Below are 14711 nucleotides of genomic sequence, written 5' to 3' on the forward strand. Positions count from 1 at the left end.
TCTCACCACCTTCCTTTCCCAAACATGCGCGCCCTCTTCTCTCCCTTCCCCTACTCTGCTTCCCAAGTCTGCAGAAAGCCCCAAACACTTGACTGATCATATCCGGTTGCCATTCCAGGAAATCCCAGAGTGGTTTTTAAGCCTCTGCCCACAGCTTGTAAAGAAAGGCGAAGAGAAAAACTGATCGATATCTGCACCCCAGCTGCGACCTGGCACATAAGGAAATCTAGAAAAATAAATGTCATCCATAATCTGTATAATTTAACACTTGCAAGAAAGCCTCTGGGGTCGACTCCAAGCCTGAAGGGGAACAGTTGCCTGGATGAGTCTGAGCTTCCTGCACCAGGTGTCAAGACTGGTTGGAAGGCAATACCCTCTACTTCCTTATTAGCTCAGACAAGGACCGGCCTTCCACCTTGTAAGGCTTAACTGATCCCCAAAAGGAGGAAAGAAAGGAGAGAAAACGACAACTATCTACACCTCTCTGGAGAGCCCTTTGGCAAGGGCTCCCATTACAGTTAGAAGCTGGAAACCCTTCTCAAAGGTGGGTACACGACAAACTATTGTCTTGATAACCAGTCACATCGCAGAACCGAAGCTCATGTAAAATATGACTTTGTTTAATCATAGAGTCCCTTCAATAGACGAGTCCCATCCCAAGGCGAATTGGGGGCGGGGAGGGGGTGGTGGAAATCTAATCGTGATTGGGACTCCCTTAAAAGATTTCCCAGGTTTTATGAAATTACAGGAGAATAAATTCGGAACGTAAACACATATCCATATCATATAAATCACTAGGTTCATCCACAATAAAAACAAGAACGCCAATCGGCAGGACTGGGCATTAAAGGAAATGAAGATTGTCGTAAAATCCATAATGCTTTCTTTCTGTTAGACCTTCCGGGAGATTATAATTGCATTTGGCCGCTTCGGGCTTGTCAGTGAGCCTTGTTTCTTAACAGTCTCAACCCTTAAAGGAGTGACTGTCAAGGGGGGGGGACCCAGCTGAAAGGAAACAACAAAAAAACGGGAACTGTAATCCTTCCGAAATGGGAGGAGGAAAGGGAAGGGAGCCTCCTGTATTCATCAGTCAACATTAATGTCCTTTGTTGTTCACCTTTGCACAGAACAGCGAACGCTATCCGGTTCCTTTTTCTCCCAAATCAGTGCCAGGGTAGCCCCCTCCTAAAAGCTGCCTCCCAGCATCCAAGAGCCAGGCTTTCTGACCCTCCTCTCTCTCATCACTTTCCAGTCGGCCTTCACGACCCCCCACTGCGCTCATCCCCTGGTGGAGAAGGTGTCCTGAAGTAAAAACGCTGCCGAAATCTCGGTTCCCCTCCAAGGACCAAAGAGCGCAGCAGCACAGATGTTGAAATTTACCAAATCCCGGCCGCAGCACACACACACCCCAGACACCAGGGAGGCAAGGGAGGAAGGAGGCTGCGTCCCAGCTCGGTCTGTCACAGGGGCTGCGGGAGCCACATTCCGCACTCCGGGAATGCAGACCCCAGCCGCGGGGACTTCGCGCCTCCCTACTGTTTGGGAGTGTTCTCGCTGCGGGATCACGGTCTCCCTCAGAAAATCCTTGCAGCCCACTGACGCCTCTCTGCCGCTGTGGGCCAGCATGGGCTGGACGAAGACAAACCCTGCTGGCCTCCCCGTCCAACTTGACACGCAACACGCCCCGCGGCCGCTCCAAACTCCGCCAGCGGAGCCCGGGCTGCTGTCCCAACATTCTGGGACCGGGTTCGAGGCGCGCTGCGTGTGCGGTGGGGAGCGAGACCCCAGCGAGCACCCCTCGCCCGGAGGCCGGTGCTGCCAAGCCCGGGACCCGCCGCGCTATGCCAAGACCCGGCATTTGCAGCCTGGCGCGGTGCGAGCGAGCTGCGTGGGGACAAGGACAGGAGCGTGGTAAAAGTTCGCCCGCGAGCACTCACCCACGCCGTATTTTTCGTGCTCCGTAGGTATCCACATGGCTCTAAAGGGCGCTGAGGGGCTCCGGGCTAGGCAGTCCCCGCGCCCCTCCAGTGGCTCACAACAATGCAGAGCAGCTCCCGAAGAGCAGCTGCGGCGCTGGACGCGGAGGATCGCGCGGGCTGCGGCTCTGGGCAGGGGCTGCGCTCGGGGCTCCCGAGCAGGCACTGACACTACACGGCCGAGGCTGCGCCGCCCGCCGCTCTGCTGGCCGCGGCTGCTCACAGCCCTGCGACGCGCTCCCGGGGACCCGGCGGCGCAGTCATTGTTCTGATTCACTGAACTAAGCGAACACGCCGGGGCACTCGCGGGCGCACCCCCGCCCGTCAGCGCCTCAACCAGCGCTGCCTCCCCACCGCCGGCGAAGCATGCCGGGAGTTGTAGTTCTTCGTTTCGCGGAGCAGTAAGGGGGCGAGGCTCCAGCAGTCAGGGGGCGGGGCAACCAGTTAAGCTTGCCTCATCTTATTGGTCAAGAATGAGACGGCACTGCATAGGCATGTAGGAAATCACCCAGTGGGTCGGCCTGTGATCCCAGGCGCGTTTCTATTGGTGTGTCCCTGCTACGCTCCGCCCACGACCCGCCCCTTTCTGCTGGTCCAAGTTATGGCTGCCACAGAGGCCCAGGGCCTCGGTGCGGGCCAGCGTGAGGACGCTGCGGGGGTCCACGGTGGAGTCGGGTCCTTGGATCATGAAGGTGAGTGCGCTGTCTCTCGGGTGCAGGTGATCTGTCTCCATTTTTCCCGTGCCGTGGTGCATCTGACCCCCTCTCGGACCTTAAGAGCCAATCGATCAGCTCTGAGACCACCTTGGTGCCAGGCTGGGAGCCACGGGCGGGACCCAAAGAGATGGGGTGAGGCGGGCGGCAGTTGCCCGCCTGAGGCTGATTTTTGTGGGAGGGGAAAGTGGGAAGACCTGCCTTCCCTGCCGCAGGAAAAACACCTTTTGCTGTCTTCCGGAATTCCCTGAGTGGGTGTGGGTCAGGTCTGGGTCGCACTGATTGTAATGCCGGGATTAGCAGCTATTTCCTAGCCAGTACCATTCGCCCTGCTCTTTGGAAAGGTGTTTTGTTTAGCTTGGGACAGGTTTCCTAGTTGGAGACTGGTCTGGGCTCTCAGTACTCATTTGACTCGTTGGAGTACTCTCCAAAGGGAAAGCCTGTGTGTATCTCGGGTACCTCTTGGCCCTTGGGCTCTCCAGAGTTGAATGTGGAGCCTGGGAGATCTTAAGTCCTAAGTTCTCAGTGAAAGAGAAAAGAGAATGAAGCGCACCCCAGCCTTCACTGAATATTTAGAAGGGGGGTTTGAACATCATCACGGCTACTTTGTGCCTACCTAACTTTGATGTTGTCTTCAGCCTCACTGTGGAGATCAAAAATCAAACTTTGAAAGCCACACATAGGCTGCCTTTTTCTTTTGGTCTCTCTCTACTCCCCTCCGGACCCCTTTTTTGCTTAAGTGTATAATTTAGCACACCAAGTTCTTTTTGCTTAACAGATATGATTTGAGAGTTGGTTTTGGTTCTTGGTCCTTGTTGATGCTTTTACCTTTCGCCTTCACAGCTAAAACTGAGATTTACTACAAAGTTTGTTTCATTTTGTTTTTATCTCAGTAGCAGAGAAATGAAGCGCGGTTTCTCCCACTTCCTGGGAGTGAAATTCCCGTCCTATAAGCAGCCTGTCATTGAGTTAGCCATAATTCTTATAACAACAGACTTATGTTTTTTCCAGATTATTAATGTCCCGCGGGGCTACCATTTTAAGATATAAAAGTTGGAAGCGTTGATAACTTTTTCTCCCAGATTAAGTTATTTAAAAATTTTCAAGTACCTCCAAAGCATAAAACACTTAAAAGTTATTAGTTACCTTCCAATTCACTAAAAATATTTCAGACAGTTCATTTAGAGGCATGTGGACTGAAAAAAAAAATAGTAAAGCCCTTCCAGTACACAGGCGCTCTTATAAACTTGGGTGTGTATTTTTTTGATTTATTTCTTTATGATATTTGTAGTTGTGGAATATTATTTTAAGAGGTGTTACATTTGTTTATGCGGTGGAACATTTGTTTTAGTGATGCAAAGATGTCTTGCATTCTTTAATGTTTCGTTTATTTAACTCCGTGAAGCTCTGATACTTTGCCTGTCTAAAACACCTGATTAATAAAGAGCTAAATAGCCAGCCAATAGCTGGGCAGAGAAAGGCTAGGCAAGACTGTCAGGCAGAGCGAGCAAGTGAGAGGAGGACTCTGGAGCAAGAAAAGGAGGGGAGAAGGTCACAAGGGGCCAGCCACCCGGCTACACAGCCACCCAGCCCCGGCTACACAGCCACCCAGCCACCCGGCTACACAGCCACCTAGCCACCCGACTACACAGCCACCCAGCCCCGGCTACACTGCAAGCCTCACGGGGAAAAGTAAAGAAAAGTGTGCAGAACAGAGAAAGGCAAAAGGTGGATGGGATAACTTAAGACAAGCTGGCTAGAAACAAGCCAAGCTAAGTCTGGGTCTCCATAATAAGACTCCGGGTGATTTATCTGGGAGCTGGGTGGTGACCTCCCCCCCTCCCACCAAAGAGCAAAGAGTAAAAAACAACCAACAACAATACGAGGTTTAGTTCATTTTGTAAAAAAAAAAAAAAAAGGATTATCCTAGTAAACTCAAAGATCTACAACTTTCTTCTTGTTTATCAAAAGGTATTTCCATATCAGGACATTCTTTGTTTCATTTTTAAGTGACTTCACACATATTCTATAGACCAGATATTTCGTACTTCAGCCAGTCCCTTATGTAAACTATGCATAGATTCTAGATACATAGATACTTAAAAATACTCGTCATGCATATTCCGCAGTAATAGCCAAGTGTCCGGGTATTTCCCCGGCTAAGAGGACATTTCCCAGAACCAGTGGGAATATGGTAGGACTGAATTAGGTGACTACTAAAAGCTTCAGTTTAGGCTCCAACTTCCCAGCAGAAGTATTGAGCAGCGGTGAATTTGCAATGGTTGTGACAAAAGTGACCCTTCCCCTGACCGGAACTGCCCAGTGTTTTCACTGATCACCAGTCACTGCTGGGAGAGCTTCTCATAGCTGGTTTTTAATGTCATTTTTAGTAAGTCAATTTGTCATTTAAAATTCCCCTTTAATAATGTATTATTCCATGACTTTATTAAAATTCTTTTTAAACCCAGCAAAATGGGACACATATTTTAGGTGGAAATAATTGCATTATGAGTGTATTTCTTCTTAGGCGGGCACTTAAGTTATCAAGCATGTCTTTCTCTGTAGAAATCCCACACCCTTTTAATTTCTGGAAAACTGCCTCTTTTCAGAGGTTTCCCTCTAATTCTAATTAAAATGTCAATCTGGGTGCTTAATATCCCGAGACAGAAGGGCCTGAGGAGTCGTTTAATAGAAATCTTTGCAGTTCTCTAGTATCCCTGCTGGTAGGAGTCACCAGGTGAAGCGCAGGCAGCCCCAGCTCCCTCGCTGAGACCTCCCCGCTGCCTGCGTTCTTTTGGTCTGTTCCTCCTTCAGCCCCTGCATTGGTTGGCTCTCCACAAAACTGTCTTACTCTTTGAGAAAAACCAAAAAGTCAATTTTTTTGGCAACACGGGTAAAGAAAGACATGGTACCAAGTGTGCAACTATCCTTGCTAGTTCTCCAGTGTCCAAGCTGTCCCTTGGGTGTTGGGACAAAGGGCCTGGAACTGAGAGCTCTGGATGTCTCCTGGGGCTCATGTGGAGAGGAAATTAAATGGCAGGGTCAGGCAAGACTTGAAGATCCCTGTTTGTCATTCATGTGAACAGAGACTAGTGTGTCATCTTAGGTTGCCTAAAACTAAAAACAAAAATAAGGGTTTGGATAGATGGCGTAGAGATTAGGAGTACTTGCTGTGCATGGGAACCTGAGTTCAAGTCCCCAGTACCCACATAATAGCCAAATGTGACCCCTGTGCCTGCAACCCTAGCTTTGTGGAGTGGAACAGGTGGGTCCCAGGTGCTCTTTGGCCAGACTGTCTGGCAAAACCAGTGAACTTCAGGTTCAATGAGAGCCTGAGGTGAGTAAGGTCGAATATGAAAGAGAAAGGTCCCTCATGTCTTCCTCTGGCCTTCCCATTCAAGTGTGCAGGTGCTCACACCACGCACACGCGCGCGCGCACACACACACAGAGATGGCAAAGAAATTCAACATCTCAAATGCTTGACTGCTGTGCATTCTTTATTCTAATGTGGTTTCTAATAAGAAATCAATTAGATCGTGAGCTATAGTTCAGCAGTTGACTCTTTGAGGATGGTTTTGTGCCTGCGGTGATTTCTTATGACAGTGTTTACCTGCATTGGAAGAGTCTGGCAGTGGCCTGGGTTGTCTTCTCCAAATGAATACATACTAGATGATGATGGAATTGTTTGCATTCATGACTCCTGTCCTGCCGAGACCTTATTTGTCTCCTTATAATGTCTGTGGAAGAAGCGGTGGAGGGCAGCAAGTGAACTCGTTCTTGTATTTCATATTCTGACAAATAGCATCAAATATAAACTAGAAACCTAGGCTCTTTGAGCCCCGTCTTGCCCACAGGCAGGCCCTAAATTTAATCAGTTATCAAGTGCTACGACTCCATTCCTGGAATATCAATGGAATCTACGCTTGCGCTCATCTCTGTAGCCACTATTTTGACTGTTTCTAACCCTCACCACCACCACACCTCCAAGGCTGAGCTTCAGAAAGAAAACCAAGACCTTGTTAGACTTGCTTTTGTCTCTCTGATCTGGCACAGTATAAATAGTTAATAAATGTTCTACCTGGACAGTATTCCAGCTTCCCCAACTGGAAAGCCTTCCTCTTGACCCCACTGACACCTAATTTTACCCCTTTTAATCTACATGTTTATGTTTTAAGGGTCTGCCCTGGAAATCATTGTAACTCCACCACAAGCATAAGTAGGTCCACCCTCTCCAGGTAGGAGTTTCTGCTTTTCCGTCTCATCTTCAGTCAGCCCTTCTCCAGCCTGTATCTCCATCCTCTGCTTCTCTTAGTGGACTACAGTTACCTGCTGGCATCTTCACTTGCTAAAGGCAAGCCTTGGTTACTTTATATCCATGGACTGTCAATACTCCACTCAAAAGGGGTAACAGTGTAGATGCTTAGGATATTTTTTGAAACTTACTCAGTGTTTAGCATTGCCGCTACTTTAGCTGGAAGAATTGCAATGAGATTTAAAGACCAGGAAACGATTTATGTTTGTGAAAGGTGTACATGCCAACTGGGAATGCGAAGTATTATCAGAAGCTATTTTGTCAGAACTAATCATGGCTTGCATTTTATGTTGTTTTCTGCCCTTTACAAAATGATCTTCTAATAACATTTAGATAATGATTAACTTTTTGTAGAGAATACTTAGGTCTGGCCTTTAAATCTAGATTCTGTAAATGAATGACCTGCGACACGAACCTTGAACTCTGCCTCCCGTCATCTCTGTGGCTGGTGGCCAGTTTCCTACAGGCTGCCCTCTAATTTCCTAGCATTCATTCTAGTCTCTCATGTGGCTATGGAAAGAGGATTAGACTCTATTTGGGAATAGCTCTATTTGGGTTTTAATTCTGGCATTGAATAGCTATTTAACATAGAGGTTTGTTATATGCCCCACATTAGTGAAAACATACACAAATGCCAGCCTTGCAAAATTCCTTTGCATTGCATATTTATGAAAGCTATCAAGTCAGACTTTGGTAAATATCAGTTGCTCGTATTATGGAGATATACCTAACTGCACAATAAAACTTCCTGGCCTCTGATACTGGATCCAGGTCAGAGGTGATCTATGCTGTGGTGTAACCCTGGGGAAGCTTGGGAATGTGACCATGATAACAGCGTAGACCTGCAGTGCCCTACTGGAATGTGCTCATAGCCATCTCCTCTCTGCCACCCTACACAGCGCTGGCCCTTCCCAGCCAGCTTCCCGTGCCACACATCCTCCACCACTCTCCGCTCAGCTGGGATGACGTTGCAAGGTGTAGGCCTGAGGGTTCATGGGAACAAAAGAATCACAGCAATGAGGGCTTTGTATATCTTGTATGATACAAGGACTTTCTCTGAGCATCTTTCTTATTTTGCTATAATACAGGAGAACCAACTTCTGGCTTCAGAGAGGAACTATATAAAAGGGTTATTAGAGTAATGGTCGTGGTGATGATGGCTAATATTTGTGAGGTACTGGGTCAGGGCCTTACTGATACAAACCACTTCCAGTATTTAGCTCATTTCATTCCTTTTATTTATAAATGAGGAAAATAATTTTTAAAAAGTGGTCTGCCCAAGGTCACACGGTACCTGAAAGAGGGCTTTTACGCAATGCACAAGCGTAGCAGTTGACGTGGTAACTAAATTCTATTAGATGAAGTCTCAGGCTGGCGTTCATGTCCTAAGTAACTGGGCAGTCGGATAGTGGAGGTCAGACTGACATAGGTTGGAATCCTGGTTGCTTACCAGCTTCAGGCCAAGAAAACCTCCTGCATGCAGCAAAAGCCAGACGGCTGTCCAGCCTGTGGTTTCAGTGTAAGAATATGCATATGATAGAGGAAAAAACCCTGCTTGGCTTCCCTGCCTCCAGGCCAAGTTTCTGTTGCAGAATTTGGTGGACACTTGCAGTATCATAGTGAGTTTGTATGCATCTCTCTTTGTATTAATATAGTTCTGTCATTCCTATAAAACAGTAATGTTCTTCCTAAAACACACTCAGGTTTCCAATTTGAAAGCAGAAAATGTTTGTCAGAGTCACATAACAGGAGTTATGCTTCTAATGCACATGACGGTATACAGCCCTGGATGTTGGGCATTAACTGTCTTCTGCAACAGCTGGACACATAAAAGCTTTTTTTTTTTTTGAGACAGGGTTTTTGTGTAGCCTTGGCTGTCCTAGAACTCACTCTGTAGACCGGGCTGCCCTCGTATTCATGGAAATCCACCTGCCTCTGCCTCCTGGGTGGTGGGATTTAAGGCTTGCGCCACCACACGCTCCTGAAGGCTTTTATTAGCTGTTCCTGACTAATGTCCCAGAATTGGGGTTCAGTGCTGTCTCAGCATTTCCATTGCTATGGTAAACACCATGACCAAAATCAACTTGGGAAGGAAAGGTTTATTTCACCTCAGAGTCCATCATCCAGGGAAGTCGAGGCAAGAACTGATGTAGAGGCCATGGAGGAGCGCACTTGCTGTCTTACCCCTCACAGCATGCTCAGATTGCTTTCTTACAGCACCTAGGACCACCAGCCGAGGAGTGACATCACCCGCAATGGACTGGGCCCTCCCACATCAGTCACTAACTAGGAAAATGCCCTCTTCCCAAGTGGCTCTAGCTCATGTCGAGTTGACATGAAACTACCCACTACTGCTGTGGTTTATCTAATACGGACGTCAGACTACAGACTCACAGCTGCACGTAGGCTCATCAGCCTCGCACTGAAGCAAGTGTGTTCTGCCAGCCGTCTTGACACACACGTGAGCAGGGTAGCACTGTTCGGAAGTCATGATGAGCTCAGTCACCCATCTCCTGTTCCTCTTTCCAGCTGCTCCCATCTTTCGGGAACTAGTGCCATTGGTTTGCAAAGTATCCAACTGAGGTTAGGTACTATCTTTAGCCATAGGAACCCAAAAATGTGTTTTGAAGCTAAAGAGAACTTCATCTCTTCTTTCTTTTCTGTGGGAATCAACCAATGGCAAATGGTAGAAAACCTTAAGACCATATGGTACATGGTTAGGCTCGTTCTGTTTACCATGTCTTAATAAATGTTTTGAACAAATAAAATACATGGAAGGAAATGTATGTAATAATACTCAAGACTGAATTCTAAAGTTGAATATTCTGTTCTGTAAAAGAATAAACTTAAGAGAAACCTTTTGCCTTATGAACTGTAATTTTGTCAGAGAAAAGGGCATGCTAATATCATTAAAGACTTAATCAAGTGGTGTATGTTAAAGTCCTTGAGGAAACAGAAACACAGGCTAAGGTGCCATCCCAAAGGACAATGGGCACACACCGCGGACCTTGACAGACTGGACAGTTAAAACCTGCGACCTTGAGCACATCAAGGGACCCCACTTCCATTATTACAGCAGAAGTAGGGACAGGGGAGAAACGGGGTGTCGCAGATCCTGTAAAAGTACAAGACTTCTTTGGAAATGTCCTCCTCTCGACTGGTAGAAAATAACCAGAATGTTTCACTCCAGGAAGAGGGGGAAGGCCCATTCGTTCCTCTGATTTGGAGCTTCCCTCCACTTGCCTCTTGTCGAAAGCCTCTTGAAGCTTTTGCTGAAAGGTTTATTCCTCGCTTTCTCTCTGTAGTCACTGAGATCAAAGAGCCCATGCCTGCCCTCAAACCTGCTGCCGCCACTCCTGCTACAGAACTCCAACTGTACCTTTATTTATTAATTAGGTGTTTTTGTTTCGAGACAGAGTCTCGCTATGTAGCCAGGCTACATGGAACTCAGCATGTAGACCTGTCTGCCTCCCCAGCACCGGGGGTGCCGGTCTGTTTGTGGCGCCGTGCTGATGACTGCACTCAGCCCTGCATGTGAGGCCCGCGCCGCCACTTACACAGCCAGCTCGGGAGGTAGCATCAAGCAACTCAGACGATATGAAAACGGGTGTCACGCTGTGAGTGGTGTCTTAGGGTTTCTATTGCTGGGATGAAGCACTGTGATCAAAAAGCAAGTTGGGGAAGAAAGGGTTTATTCAGCTTCCACTTCCACAGTGCTGTTCATCACCAAAAGAAGCCAGGACAGGAGCTCAAACAGGGCAGGATCCTGGAGGAAGGAGCTGATGCAGAAGCCATGGAGGGGTCCTGAAAGCTGGCTTGCTCAGTCCACTTTCCTATCGAATTCAGGACCACCAGCCCAGGGATGGCCCTCCCCTATTGTCACTAATTGAGAAAATACCTTCCAGCTGGATCTCATGGAGGCATTTCTTCAATTGGGGCTCCTTCCTCTCTGGTGACTCTCTCTGTGTAAACTTGACACAAAGCCATCCAGGACAAGACCAACTTCTTACTTCCTGCTGTGTGGACAATAGTGAAGAGGACTCTGATCTTGTCCACAGAGTCTCTGTTCTATGGAGTCAGGCTCTGCATCCCTTTAGCAGAACTAATAGACCTTTCTGTTCCCTTGTTGCTCCTGAAAAAAAAGTGCACACACTTAAATCATGATACATATTAACTTAAGAACATACTAAATTTTGTTAGTGGCTTTATTTGTAAAAGGAAGGAATTATTTCACATCTGGGTTTCTTTATGCTGTCCTCATCTTTTTTTTTTTTCTTCTTTCCCCCTGATATTTCAAGACAAGGTTTCTCTGTGTAACAGCCCTAGCTGCCCTGGAACTCGCTTTGGAGACCAGACTGGCTTCGCACTCACAGAGATCTGCCTGCCTCTGCCTCCTAAGTCTAGGACTAAAGGCGTGGGCCACACCGCCCGCCTGTCTTCATTTCTTATGGAAGCTGGTCCTTCCTTTTCCCCTCTCATCCCTAATTGATGCTTTTTTTTCTGAATACATGGATACTTGATTTTTTCCCCCCAGTTTGAACCTCAGGATTGTAATTGTGGTTATTTATTTAGCACAATCTTCACCAGTAATAACCGATTAAAAGAGAAAATATCTAGTTCACAGCTGACCATAGTCCCCATTAGAGAGCAATTCATAGCACGAGCTGACTGACGTTGGACTGTAGACCCGCATCAGTCAGTCTGTCTTTTCTAAATCGCATGTAACTGAGCTCCTCAAAGAGAGAATGAGAAAGGAAGGTGAGAGCCTGCAGCTCCCTAGGAATTCCTACAGACCAGTTATGAATGGCTTTTGAAAGCTCCTCATGCGTGTAGCCATTGACGACCGGGAGGGACCCTCACTGAGTTATTCTTCCAGCAGCAATAGAAAAATACATAGAAAATAGGGATTAGTGAAGAGCTCACTAGACTCAGCAGACCAGAGTCTTGATCGCGCTCCTGCTTCTTACTGATCTCACAGAAGTCATGTGTACTCCTGGCCGAGAGAGAGAGAGATTGGATCAGACTTCTTTTAAGTGCACCTTCCCAATACCACTTTTAAAAAAGCAGTTGGTTTACAACATTTCCCAGGGTCTGCAAAAAGTGGGGGACAGCACAGTATTTCCGCAAGAATTAATTTCACATTGAATCATTTGTGTCGGGTTAGAAACTTAGCTAACAGCCATGGCCAAGCATTGACTTCTGGAGTCCCTCACTGCAAGACAACAGAGATGGAATGTTGACTGCACACAGTCCCACCGGCTCGGAATGAGCAGTGCACAGCCAAAACACTGACGGATGGAACCGAGGCCTCGTCCAAACTGCTTTATTAAGCACCTGCTATGTAGAAGTTTGTGTATTGTAGATGCCATAGACTACAAAGGTGAAAACAGTATTGCTCTTGCTGTCAAAGGTCTTAGTACCCATGCATTAACTAAATCACGGGGTAGAAGGTTCTGGAGAGTATCAGAATGATGGGGAATTGAACAAAAAGATTTTTTCCAGCAAATGGACCTGGCCCCTCAGGATGAGTAAACTGGACATTTACAAACAAGAAAAAAGCATTGCAACCCTAAGCAAACAGCAGTGAGAAACTCCTGGCGTCCAGGGAGTGTCGCAGGGCTTTACTCTGCTTAGAGAAAACCAGAGAAGCGGGAACAGTGGACACCAGGGCATGTTGTCCCCAGTGGGGGACCTTGATTCTGTGGCACATACAGCTTGAGAGTTCCAGGGAAATAAATGACAAGATCAAAGGTTAGTCAGGTAATGGAAACTGGACAGGGAAGCCGAGTCAGGAGTCCTGAATCTCAGCCCAAGGGATACCCACACCCACACGAGACTTTAGCAGTGTGCCACTGTTTGGCTGGCTTGTGTTCACTTGCTTTGAGTTTTGTTTCTAGGATTTGAATTTTTTTTTTTTTTGTAATTGACAAAGCTATATATATTTATGTAAAACACTGTGTTTTGATAACGTGTAAACATTGGAATGACTAAATCAAGCTAGTTAAATCTAATTTTCCCATATTTATTTTATGGGAGGAATATTTAAACTCTCTGCAGTTTTCCAATGCATGGGGCTATTGTCAGTGACAGTCACCATGTTGCACATGTCTGCCTGAAATCCTGTGCTCTTCACCAGCATCTCCCCTGTGCAGAGTGGCAACCCCAGCCGTGGGAACCACCGTGTTCTGTCAGCCTCTGTCACCTTTCTCACGTATGGGTGGCACGGAGATTCTACCTTTTCACCCACCTTCTTTTACTTAGCGTGCCCTTCAGGTTCACCGTACTGGTACAAATGAGAGGGTTCCCGTTTTTCCATTAAGGCTTAGCATGTCTGTCTGTCCATGCCCACTGATGGGCATTTGCATGAGTGAGTATCTTGACTATCGTGCATACAGCCGCAGTGAGCACAGGCACACAGCTCTTGCTCACACACACAGATCCTCTTTCCCTTGGCTATGTTCCCAGAAGTAGAGCTGGTAGGTCATATGGTAATTTCCCTCCTGACGTTTTGGGGGGAACTTGTTCTCCCTCTATTTTCCATAACAGCTGTGCTGTCAACAGTATACAGGGGTCCTACACATTACTTCCAACACGTTACTTTCATCTTTTTTGTAATAGCCATCCTGACAGATTTGTATAGTGTTTCTTTGTGGGTAGTTTCCATTTACATTGGCCTACTGGTTTGTTCCAGTGTCACTAATGACACACTGGTTGGACACCTTTGCCTAGGCCGTTAGTCTGTTGGTTAATCCCAGTGTCACTAATGACACACTGGTTGGACACCTTTGCCTAGGTCGTTAGTCTAGACCATTAGTCTGTTGGTTAATCCCAGTGTCACTAATGACACACTGGTTGGACACCTTTGCCTAGATGTTTAGCATTTACCGCTCTAGATGGCTCTGTGAACCTGGGACAGCAGGGCCTAGACATGAGGCAGACTAAAGTCTCATGCAATAACCAACTTTATTCAGAGCATCAGACAGTTTATACTCAAGAGTTAAGAAAGTCACCTGAGTAGAGTGTACAATCGCAAGGACAAGCCACGTGCAGCGAAGCATGTTTTTCCACAGAGGCCTATGAGTAACAACAGCTGAGGTGAGCTCACACCTATCCAGCCACACCTAGGAGAGGCACAGAAACACGTTCCAGGAACAACTCTGTTTTGAAGAAACTGAGACTTTTGTCCTGTTTCCGTGGAATTTTCTCCCAAGCTCTCAGAATTCCCCTCACATGACTCCATTCTTAGACTGTGCACCCCCCCCCATTTCATCTCTGCACACCCCCCCCCATTTCTATCTTGAGGCGTTCTTTTCGGTTCATGTGTGATGTGTGTATGTGAAGGTGGGTGCTGAGCCAGGGCAGCTTCCGAGAGTCACTTCTCTCCTTCCACTCTAGCCAGGATCAAATCCCAGTCGGCAAGTGGACTTGACAATGTCTTTACCGCTAAGCCGTCTCCTCAGCCCGGGTGTTCCATTTGGGGTTTTTGTTTGTTTGTTTTGGGGTGGGGGTAAGGTTCCAATGTCTTTCTTCGGCCTGCTTATCTACTGGAAGACTGTCTGAACGTCTCTCTAACAAGCCAAGGGTGGCAAACATGGAGCCAGCAGGTTTTGCCCTTCCCTTCCTCTCCCTTGCTAAACCCGTAGATTCCATTCCTTAAGCTAGCCCCCAAGGTCTGCTCCCTTATTTGTCCATTGATTTATTCTTTAAAC

The 14711-nt window shown here is 47.2% G+C and overlaps 2 protein-coding genes across 5 annotated transcripts in view; one reads left to right on the forward strand and one right to left on the reverse strand.

Annotated features, from left to right (window-relative positions):
- Positions 1-2301, reverse strand: part of Dock4 (dedicator of cytokinesis 4) — a 389986-nt gene extending 387685 nt beyond the window's left edge. For all 3 annotated transcript variants that reach the window (XM_041658121.1, XM_041658122.1, XM_041658120.1), the window contains exon 1: positions 1938-2301. In XM_041658121.1, the coding sequence (XP_041514055.1) occupies positions 1938-1974 (37 nt within the window). In that variant the 5' untranslated portion in view covers positions 1975-2301. The remainder of the gene's footprint in view (positions 1-1937) is intronic.
- A 251-nt stretch (positions 2302-2552) lies between these two features.
- Znf277 (zinc finger protein 277) overlaps positions 2553-14711 on the forward strand; it is an 89607-nt gene continuing 77448 nt past the window's right edge. For both annotated transcript variants that reach the window (XM_041658425.1, XM_041658426.1), the window contains exon 1: positions 2553-2668. In XM_041658425.1, the coding sequence (XP_041514359.1) occupies positions 2578-2668 (91 nt within the window). In that variant the 5' untranslated portion in view covers positions 2553-2577. The remainder of the gene's footprint in view (positions 2669-14711) is intronic.

The sequence above is a fragment of the Microtus oregoni genome, unplaced genomic scaffold (genome assembly GCF_018167655.1).
Source record: "Microtus oregoni isolate MIOR12 unplaced genomic scaffold, Mior012 000009F_ref0000495, whole genome shotgun sequence".
Lineage (NCBI taxonomy): Eukaryota > Metazoa > Chordata > Mammalia > Rodentia > Cricetidae > Microtus > Microtus oregoni.